This window comes from Anguilla rostrata, chromosome 11 (genome assembly GCF_018555375.3).
Source record: "Anguilla rostrata isolate EN2019 chromosome 11, ASM1855537v3, whole genome shotgun sequence".
In the NCBI taxonomy this organism is placed as follows: domain Eukaryota; kingdom Metazoa; phylum Chordata; class Actinopteri; order Anguilliformes; family Anguillidae; genus Anguilla; species Anguilla rostrata.
Window position 1 is genome coordinate 32,376,724 of NC_057943.1, and position 10,963 is coordinate 32,387,686.

The window sequence follows — 10,963 nt, forward strand, 5'->3', positions numbered from 1 at the left end:
ATGGTCACGAACGGTTCTGGTGACATGCTATATGTGCATGCTTCCTCTACTACTTTACATGTATTGGATAATTTACCATACTGCTTCATTGCAGGTGCTGAATCTTTAACCCATCGCTGTCTCTTATATTAATGGTCTGGCTTGACTTCTTTGCATCCCATCCGTGCAGATCGATCCACTGGTATATTCATCTAGAAAACAATAATCGGTTTACTTTTTTCCTCCCTCCGCTCGACGTGATACGTTTAAAAGTACCCCCTCCCTCTACTGAATTTGGAATACTGAGCTTCAGTTATTCTGCACCCTACAATCAAGTTGGAACAATCTGCAAAAAATTCTTAAAACAAGACGTGTAGCCTATTTCAATTGCTGGTTTTAAACATGTAATTCATGAATAAGTGACTTAAGTGTGCTCTTGCATTTAACCTCAGCTCTGCAATTCGTTATACTACGGTCTTATTTCCCATTTCATGTATGTAACTTAACTGTCAATTGTCTTATTGGATAACTTTGTGTTTTATGTACGTATATCAATGGGGTGGGTATTCCTGGTTAAATAATGGTTAAATTAAGCACAAAAGCCTCATGGTTCCTGTTCGTGTTTGAAATACATACAAACAGTAGCTAAAATTTACCTCAATTTTAAATTGTGGAACTCACTTGAACAAGCAAGTTGTGTTGAAAAGTGAAATTAACCCACACCCTATTACCGTATGATGTTTTACGTGCTCTGCATATCAATTAACGGGCATTACTCAATTGAAAATTATTAATAAAACAACATATGGCTTAAATGAGCTAAATGCATATTTTATTCACGTCTGCACATGAATCATCATACATGTAATTCTGAAGCTTTCTGTCCTGTTCTCATACTAGGACGCCTTTTCTTCTCAGATCAGTGCTGCGATATCACCCTGTCAATACTGGGAGTGGAGACATCTTTGTTCAAACCAACACATCTCTGAAAGCACTAGTCGTAATCTTCGCCTTGTTCCCTTGCAAACTACTTAGAAAATTTCAGCTTCAGAAATACAAAATATACAGGTTTGCAAGCTGACTATGAGTATTGACTAATCATAAACCACGCTTAACCATGTGTAACTCTTAAATATTAGAAATAATATCCACAAATAGTTGAACGTAACTCCCTTGAACGGTGAAAACTTCAGTCCTGTTATTTAAGGAACAATAGAATGACTATAAACCGAATGACTGCCACTGAACTCAACCAATGACAGGGCTTTAGGATTATATACAGTACACCTATGAGGCCCAGCAGCTCGACCAATCACGCAGCGGAATTCTTACACGTGCATGTTTCGCGGCAAAAAAGATTTGGCGCGCAAACCTCAACCCTTGTTCCGATCAGCTGGGACAATAACAACAATAACACAGAGCTTTTTGTGCAGAGGACTGCGCTGCTTGGTGAAGGTAGCAGGGTTTGACTGTGGACTGACCTCCAGAGAAATTGCATTTTTGTATACAAGTGCCTGGAAATCCTTTAAGGACGTAACATTTTGAACAGTGCGATTTCTCCTTGCATCGGTGTTCTTCCTGGATGCGCGGACACAACTCAGAGAGAGGTGAACAGGGTGCTTTTCACTTCTTGGCGACGAAGATATTGCAACCGGAGCTGCCGAGTTTGTGGTCTGGCCTGCTACCCAATCCTAGCTCCTTTGCGATTTGTTATTATTATTCTATAGTAATTCTCTTTCTTTGTCTTTGCAAAGATACTTTTTACTGGTTAGCCACCTTACGAAATAGCTTGCTACAAGTGTGTGTCAGTCCTGGGAGAAACATATGGGTGACTTACTTATTAAGACTTGTTTTTTAGTCGATATTGGCTATATTATCGAGCTAATTAGCTGATACGTCTCATTCAAAAGACCGACTGGTTAATCCGAATCTCGGTAAAGTTGAATTAAGGCGGAAGACGAAAAGTGGTATAAGTTTTATAGTTAGCTACTAGGCTAGCTAGCGTTTCGCTATCAATCCTACAGAAGAGACAGATGGTCTCTGTGGTGAACAAAGAGGGAGAGAGTCTATGAAAACTGAAAGGGATCAAATTTGTTCCATTGCCCCTGCAGACAGAAAACCGATTAGATTAGATTGCTAGTTGTCTAACAAGCTTCCTGTTGTTTTTCTTGTTAGTTTTTTGACTGATTTTAGATACCTGAGTATCTAACCAAACTTGCTAGCTAGCTACTGGCTGTAGCTACTTGACACAACACTAGTTTACTAAAATGATTTCCTCCCCTAATGGTAACTAATCAGAGTAATAAGATGACTAGCTAGCTGACAGTCTTATTAATTGGCAAAGTCATAAACATTGCGATTTTCTGTTGGGATTGTAAAGAAATGCACATTTGCTAAGTTAGTATCAAACCAAAAGTAACGTTAACTGATTACTTGGACATTGACACCAAGTGTTCCCAATTGCAACCAATGCTAACTGGAAAAGTGAAACTAAGCTAATACAACTGAACGAAACGTGTGTTTTTAAGCTTATGTATTAACCAGTTAGCTGGCTAATCTAAACATGGTCAACCCAGCCATTAATAGTGTCAGTTTTTCTATAGGTGTTTATTGTTGTGTACACAAAACCGCCACCAGGCGAGACAACTGTTAGCCAAAAAAAGAGGTTTTTTAATTGCCTAAGGATTGTTGGACTGTCCGGATCACAGACCACTGGCAGAGGAAGCTGCCCTGTGTCCATGCAATGTCAGAGACGCTGATAACCGGTCTGACCTCGGAGGATCTTTTGGCTGATTTCGAGTCTATTTTGAGCTCTGGGAACATCGACCTCAGCGAGGAACATCAGATCGTGATCATTTCCACCCCGAACGATGTGGACATTCACTCGACCGCTCCCAACAGCGCGGGGGAGATCCTTCTGTTCGCAACCCCTCAAGGCTCCGCGCCCGCGGAGGACCCGCGCCGACCCACGCTGGGACGCCCTCCGGTAGGAAACGCTGCGCGTTCTGCTTTCCTAAGCGGAGCGTGGGTGTGGCACTTGTTCGTTACGGGTGTTGGCTACACGCAGTGACAGCTGCAAAAAGTTTTTTTTTTTTTTTTTTTTTTTAAATAGAACCACGCATGTTAAAGTTGGCTTCGGCGACATAAAAACCTAAAAGTTTAAGTGCGTCATTCAGAACCGCACATTCGCGTCATGTGCAAATGTTTAATGTCAGCCGTCGTAGTTTCCTGTATAATAAACGTTATATAACTTTTTTGTTAAAAATGCCATGTCACTTATTTCCAGCTAAGTCATACTGCTGAGGAGTAGGTCCTTAACCTTCGATGAATGCATAGATAGTATAAATGTCATAAGCATATGATCCAAATGAAAAAATTACCTTATTGTGGATCTTCTGTCAGGTGGAGAGAGGAATGATGCCCCATTTGAATGTGTGTGTGTGTGTCTGTCTGACACTTTGTATATGCATTTGTGTGTCTGCATGTTTGTGTATGTCCATGTGTCTGTGCATGCATGCATGTGTTTGCATGTTTGTATTTGTGTGTGTGTGTGTCTCCATGTGTCTGTGCGTGCATAAGTGTGTCTGCATGTTTGTCTGTGTGCGTGCATAAGTGTGTCTGCATGTTTGGCTGCGTGCGTGCATAAGTGTGTGTCTGTATGTTTGGCTGCGTGTGTGTATAAGTGTGTGTTTGTATGTTTGGCTGCGTGCATGCATAAGTGTGTGTCTGCATGTTTGGCTGCATGCATGCATAAGTGTGTGTCTGTATGTTTGGCTGCGTGCATGCATAAGTGTGTGTCTGTATGTTTGGCTGCGTGCATGCATAAGTGTGTGTCTGTATGTTTGGCTGCATGTGTGTATAAGTGTGTGTCTGTATGTTTGGTTGCATGTGTGTATAAGTGTGTCTCTGCATGTTTGTCTGTGTGTGCCCATGCACGCGTTTTAGTGAGCACACCACCCCCTCGCTAACCATACCTGGAATCTTGTCCGTTGGAACTCTCCCAGGTGAAGCGAAAGCTGGATTTGGACAGCGATCACCAGTATGTGAGCAGTTCCTGTCCCGCTCCCCCAGGCAGAACACCAACTGCAACTCCAGCACCCCCTAGAGGTACTTTAACACCCACCAAAGGGAAGAGAGCGCTGGATTTGCTTGGCAAAACAGTGAGGGAATTCCTCTAAAATTCTGTTTTTCTCCTCGGGTCAGCAAAGAGAGACTAAGCTTTTTCAATCGTGTACTGATTTTCATAACATTTCAAACTTAATTTGTGGGTCAAACTATACCAACTGTCTAATAATAGTTTTAAAATGCTCCTAAATTTTTCTTTTACTTTTACTTTCTTTTTCTTTTTTCTTTTAAATGTGTGTGCAGCTTAGTCCGTGAAGGGCACGCACAGCCAATCTCCTGCAAAATTGGCTTTGCTTAGATGTTTGTTTTTATGAGGTGGGACAGGGCGTTCTGTGCATATGGGAGATTAGTTTGGCACCTCCCAGCATTGGCTATAAATGATCACAGTTACGATGTGGCTGAGCTTGTCTACCAATCATTGATGAGAATAGTGCGCATTGAATCTGGGAGGAAGAGTGTTGGAGGCATAATGAAAGTGATTGTGTTTAACGGCTGGCCTATCAGGTTGCAGGATGGGTATGTCTGATCTGGCATGTTTGACACGCGAATGGTGTCCAGTTCCCCTCAGACAGTCTGTCTGTACTCTTCCTCAGTGCCGAAGGTGTCGGTGGAGAAGTCGCGCTACGACACGTCCCTGAACCTGACCACCAAGCGCTTCCTGGACCTGCTGGCCCAGTCGCCCGACGGGGTGGTGGACCTCAACTGGGCCTCCCAGGCGCTGGAGGTCCAGAAACGCCGCATCTATGACATCACCAACGTCCTGGAGGGCATCCACCTCATCTCCAAAAAGTCCAAGAACAACATCCAGTGGCTGTGAGTTTGGGCCTGCCTGTATCTGCAGTCTGTCCACCTGAGCCCCTCCCCTACACCTGTCCTTTGTGAGCTCAGCCCCCTGTGCTGCCAGTTATCATAACCCCGCCCCCACGCCTGTCACATTATTTCTGATTAGCACTAGCTGGTTAAATAAATGGATATGTATATCTGGCACTTTGGATTTGAGCCAGATCATTTCATATGATGTTAAAGTGAAGATCATCAGCTTTATTTTGATACATGTGTATCGTGTGTGCATACATCCATATGAGGTGATCTGTTTTGAAATTACAGCCTTTTTAATACATGCCCCCCCCCCCCCCCCCCCCCCCCACCCCACCCAATTTTATGGGAGCAAAAGTAATGGGGAAAAAATTAACTATCTGAAATGATTGTTTATTATTTGGTTGCAGTATTTGGTCGCAAATTTGACGACTGCCTGAAGTCTGCAACCCATAGACATCACCAGATGCTGAGTGTCTTTCCTGGTGATGCTTTACCAGACCTTTTCTGCAGCCATCTTCAGTTCCTGTTTGCTTCTGGGCTGTTTTTACCGTCAGTGTTATCTTCAGCAAGTGAAATGCGCGTTCAGTTGAAGTCAGGATGGATGACTGACTTGGCCTGTCAAGGTCTGCAGGTTTAACTCCAGTCCTGTAGAGCCACAGTGTCTGCGTAGGCTATTTATTGTATTTCCACACTAGCGATTCAAGTCTGATTGGCTGAATCGGAACACCTTGTTCTGAAGGTTTTCGTTTGGCTGGTGATTGACTGGAAACCACAAATGCCTGCACGGGGTTTGACACCCCCGGTTTATACCGTTGACTTTAGATATTCTGGCAAAAATAAAAATGCGATCGGATTTCACACTTACACTCGCACAGAGAAGTTCTGCTTCAAACGAATGACCGTGGCTTATGTGGAGGGGGGTCGCCTGTGAGCGGAGCTCGATTAGTCATGCCTGGCCCGGCCTGCCTCTCTCAGGGGGAACCGGCTGGACGGGGCGTCGGCAGCCCGGCAGCAGGCCCTGCAGAAGGAGGTGTCCGAGCTGACCCGCGCGGAGGACAAGCTGGACGAGCTCATCGCCAAGTGCAACCTGCAGCTCCGCCTGCTCACCGAGGACTCTCAGAACAAGAAATATCCTTTCTGAGGGAGCCTGGGGGACGGGCGGCTCGGGGCCAGGACGGCGGCGGCGCTGAAGGGTGGTGCGAAAGGAAGGGGGCGGAGCTAAGGGCTGGTGCCAGGGGAGGGGGGGGTGGGGGAGGAGGGCTGGGTGCCAGGAGAGGGGGGGGAGGGGGGAGGAGGGGGGAGGGGGGGTGGCCGGAGCGTGGCAGGGGTGGTGTGCCAGGAGAGGGGAGGGGGGGAGGTGAAGCGGGTGGGTGCTGTGCTAGGGAGGGGGCGGAGCTGAGGGGTGAGGAGGGCCAGGGGAGTGGGGGGGGCGGAGCTGAGGGGGTAGTGCCAGGGGAGGGGGGTGGGGCTAAGGGGTGGTCCCAAGGGAGGGGGGTGGAGCTGAGGGGTGGTCCCAAGGGAAGGGGGTGAAGCTGATGGGTGGTGCCAGGGGAGGGGGAGGGGCTTGGGGGTGAGGGTGAGGCAAAGTTTATTGATTGGGATTGGGGGGTGTAAAATCTGTACACTCGGTGTGTTCCTTAATGGATGCCACGTTGGGGTACGTGATGTGCCAGGACTTGCGGAACACGGTCGACCCCCCTGACCAGCTCGTAATGGTGGTCCGCGCCCCCCCGGAGACGCAGATGGAGGTTTCTGAGCCCTCTGATGTAAGGGTGGGAGGGGCCGGGCTAGTGCCATCTAATTGGGCTGGGTGCTGACTGGTGCCCAGGGGCATTACTGGATGATACGGAGATCACACACACACTCACACACACACAGACACACCTGCCTGCGTTTTTGAATGGTGACACCGCCACAATGTGGTTTTATTTGGGGTGTGGCTACTGTAATAAGGCGCTTACATAACTCATCTCATAGTTGCAATACTGGAATGTTTATTTTGGATTATTCATAATCGGTCTACTTTTTTCTAGAAAATAAATTGCAGAATACAGCTACTGGAATAAGGTGCTTACATAACTCATCTTATAGACGCAATACTGGAATGTTTGTTTTGGGTTGTTCATAATCGGTGTACTTTCTTTTCTCGGAATTAAATTGCAGAATGGTGGTCACCTTAAGACTAATCCTACCCCCCTCCGTCCCAGGTTACCAGATCTCTGAAGAGGCCGCGGCCATCAGGTCTTCCTGTGCCCGGAGGACAGCTCGGGGGTCTGCAGCCCCGTGACCGCCAGCAGCCCCGCGAAAGCCACCGGCAGTGCCTCCCCTCAGCCAGCAGAGGGAGCCGCGCCGCGGATGCAGCACGCCCGAGTGCTCGCAGCCGACCGGACGCTCCGCTGAACTGGGAGAGATGCGGGTGAGCGACGCGTTGGAGGGATGTTGCCACGGTGATGTGGGCGGGGCAGAATCAGAAGTTATCAGTTCTTGTTTCAAGTCATCAGGAGTGCTCCAGAGAGGGGCAGGCACGGGGAGCAGGTGAGAGTGCCTGGCCGCGGTACAGCTTACCCGTGACACTAGGGAAGATGGGGGTGAAGCAACGGTCAGAGCAGGATTGGCCTCTGAGGATGTGGGCGGGGCAGGTATGCAGACGGGTAGTGACAGGTTTGTCAAGTGCGATTGCAGGAGTGCCGGGGGGGTGGGAGTGCACGGGGAGGGTAGGGCGTGGCCCCTGTTACAGCTTACCCGTGCTACAGGGCAGTGAGGGGGAAGCAGACTGGGTCACCTGTAGCAGGAATGGCCTCTGCAGCGATTGGGGCGGCAGTGTAGTATAACGGGTAAGGAACTGGTCTTGTAACCTAAAGGTAGCAGATTTGACACACTCGAAGGGTCCAACCTTGCATGAGGTGCTTGACCTGCTGTATAAATGGATGCAGTGTAAATGCTGCGTAGTGAGTTGTGCAAGTCGCTCTGGATGAGAGCGTCTGCTAAATGCCCATAATGCAGTGTGATGCGGCGACTGTTTCGGATGAGGACCCCTTGTTCACGGGTGTCGTTCACGCTCTTCCCTCCCCGCAGCGAGGCTCCTGGAGGGAGAACCGTTCGCCCCCCTGGGGGAGCTCGGCGACTTCGACCTCTCCTCCCTGGTGTCGGCGGACTACCTGCTGGACCGGAGCCTGGAGGACTTCTCCTCCCTGCCCCTGGACAGCTTCATCAACCTGTCCCCCCCCCACGTGCACGACTACCACTTCGGCCTGGAGGAGGGGGAGGGCGTAAGCGAACTCTTCGACTGCGACTTCGGGGACCTGGCCCCCATGGACTTGTAAGGGTGTGAGGGGTGGAAGGACTATGGTGGGGGGTGGGGGTGGGGTGCAAAGCTGTAGACCACAACTTAGCACTTGGGCCACTGGAGAGAGTTGGGTGGTGGACAACGGTACTTTCCATGGCCAGTTTATTTATATGTGGATTTCTTTCCAGTATTTCACGTCGGAGTGTGTGCGTGCAAATGTGTGTGTCCGTGTGTGTGTGGGGAAGGTATGGTGGCAGGGCGAAACTTAGCTGGGCTGGGGGGGACAAAAAAACGAGGTAGAAAACAAAAAAAAAAAAAAAAAATATTTAAAAAAATAAATAATTGTTTGAAGTGCATTATGCTAGCAAGTAATCCTAGAAGGTTTACCGCCATAATTTCTGGAAGCATAGAAGACGCCTTTCTGTGAGAAGGGCTTGGATGTAGTTCAGGTTTGTTCTTAGGAGGTGGAGCGTATGAGCAGCACCAGTAGGTGATGTGGTCGTCCCCCCCCCCCATCTCAGGTCTGGGAAATGGGTTTGACAGGTTAAACGGTAAGTGAAGCCGGATTGGGGGTGAAGCGCTCGCCGTTAAGCTGGGCTGGCGACGCACGGGCGCTAGCGGCGCTAACTCGCTATAAAGCGCGTTTTATCGAGGCGCACATCAGTGTTTCTGTCGTGCTACAAGCTCACGGGCCTGAGGTCCTTACCCTTTTAACTCTGCCTGTCAGTTCTGTATTACCTCTACATCAGTGGTGTCAAACTCGTTGCCATGGAGGGCCGTGTGTATGCAGGTTTTCATTCCAGCCTCAGATCTTGATTATATAATTAGTTAAATTATTTGCTGAATTAGGGATGCAGGTTTGTGCACAATGGTGACCCGACGTCTATGGTGACCCGCATTGTCTAAATAAAAATTTTCTTATATTCTGTGCTTCAATGCAGTTAAACGCATATGGCTGAATGAGTAATTGGACTCAATTAAGGCAGCATTAATTGGTTGGAATGGAAACCTGCATACACACGGCCCTCCATGGCAACGAGTTTGACACCACTGCTCTACATGGTGCGTAACCTCTCTTGGTGGAAAAATGTATTTTGTAAAAAAACTGGGGCACTTCAACTGGGGCACTTGCAAGTCCTACCCTCTTACAGGTAGTGCGTGGCGATATGGTGCGTGGTTGCCGGGATAGTGTGGGAGGGGTTGTGCCCGGCGAAATCTTCGCGAACCCGCGTTCCGATGTATTTACTTGCTCACGGCACTGTCAAAAACATGTTTATAGTGTAAAGGAAATGGGTTTTTGCCAGTTTGTTTTAGCTGTTTTACTCGTTTTTAAATCATTTAATCTGACATTAATTGCATAACTTTGATTTATTGTGTATTTATTGATCAGAGACCTGATCTTCTGTTTTTTTGTTTTGTGTTGTTTTTGTTGAACAGAAACTGCGGAATATTTTTCTGTCTCTCTCTCTAGATATTCTCAAAAATAAGAAATGATTTGGAATATTTTTGTAAGTGTGTTACTGTCCGTCAAGATTATGCAAAAATGAAATGGAGTGAAATGTGTTCTTAATTAAATGCGTAATCCCCGAAAGTCCGTTTTCTGTTGTTATTGTGTCTGCAAACTGAATGCGATTCTTGTGTTTTATAGCTTTTATTCTTTCAAGAGTGATGTTGTTCAGTAGTTATAAAGGGCTTAATTCTGCTTATTTTTGGTGTTTATGAATAACAGGGCGGTGCAGTGGGTAGCACTGTCGTCTCACAGCAAGAAGGTTGTGGGTTCGAATCTCTGCTTGGAGCCTTTCTGTGTGGAGTTTGCATGTTCTCCACGTATCCGCGTGGGTTTCCTCCCACAGTCCAAAGACATGCAGGTAGGCTGATTGGAGACCCTAAATTGCCCATAGGTATGAGTATGTGAGTGAATGGTGTGTGTGCCCTGCGATATATATTTGCACAGTCATGAATGGCCAGCCATCTCAAGCTCCAGTCTTGGAGGGCCACAGTGTCTGCAGGTTTAACTCCAGTCCTGGAGGGCCACAGTGTCTGCAGGTTTAACTCCGGTCCTGGAGGGCCACAATGTCTGCATGTTTTTGTGGTTTCTATTCAATCAGCAGCCAATTAAGGCCTTGAGCAGGGCTCTACAACGCACATATGCAATCTTTTTTTTGAGAAGAGTGAGTAAATATTTGATATAGTTGTATTTGTGCCAGAGGGTAAAACAAGTTTTATTTAAACAATGTGCATTCTTTCATCTGTTCATTTGGCCTGCTTCCTGGTTGGAGTGTTTGAACGTTACCTGTGAACATAAAAGTGTCATGTTCTTTAGAGTCGAGGACGGCGAAAGTTACAAGCTGAAGCAGAAATGAAGCTATATAGAAATGAAGGTGTACAGCTATTTCCAAGATGACACAGAGGTCGAGGGTGAAAGTGCAAGCAGAAAGTATGCATTCAGACCGCGATGGCTAGCGCAGTGTCCGCGGTTGAGGAATGAGGGGAAAGCTGTGGTTTGTGTCTATTGTATCCGTCGCAGGCAACTTAAAACTCGTTGAGCCTGAAAATTTCAAATTGCACAACAACAGCCACAAGTGCATAACCTGCAGGTACCGGTGCATGACCCGAAACGCAGAGCCCCTCCCGGCCGCTTTCTGCGGTCAGATTGAAGTAATCGCTCAACGGAGGAGAATGAAATGGTCATCAAGTTCAACACTGCCAATAAAATAGCCAAAGAGGAACCGTGTAGAAATGACAGCACTCTTT

At 47.4% G+C, this 10,963-nt stretch overlaps 1 protein-coding gene across 1 annotated transcript; it reads left to right on the top strand.

Moving 5' to 3' along the window:
* Positions 1–1,310: 1,310 nt before the first annotated feature.
* Positions 1,311–9,800, top strand: e2f1 (E2F transcription factor 1). Its single transcript, XM_064299431.1, has 7 exons — positions 1,311–2,965; positions 3,984–4,086; positions 4,698–4,917; positions 5,899–6,051; positions 6,575–6,689; positions 7,165–7,312; positions 7,981–9,800. The coding sequence occupies exons 1-7, from the start codon at positions 2,723–2,725 to the stop codon at positions 8,244–8,246; spliced, it is 1,248 nt and encodes a 415-aa protein (XP_064155501.1). The 5' UTR covers positions 1,311–2,722; the 3' UTR covers positions 8,247–9,800.
* The last annotated feature ends 1,163 nt before the right edge of the window (positions 9,801–10,963 follow it).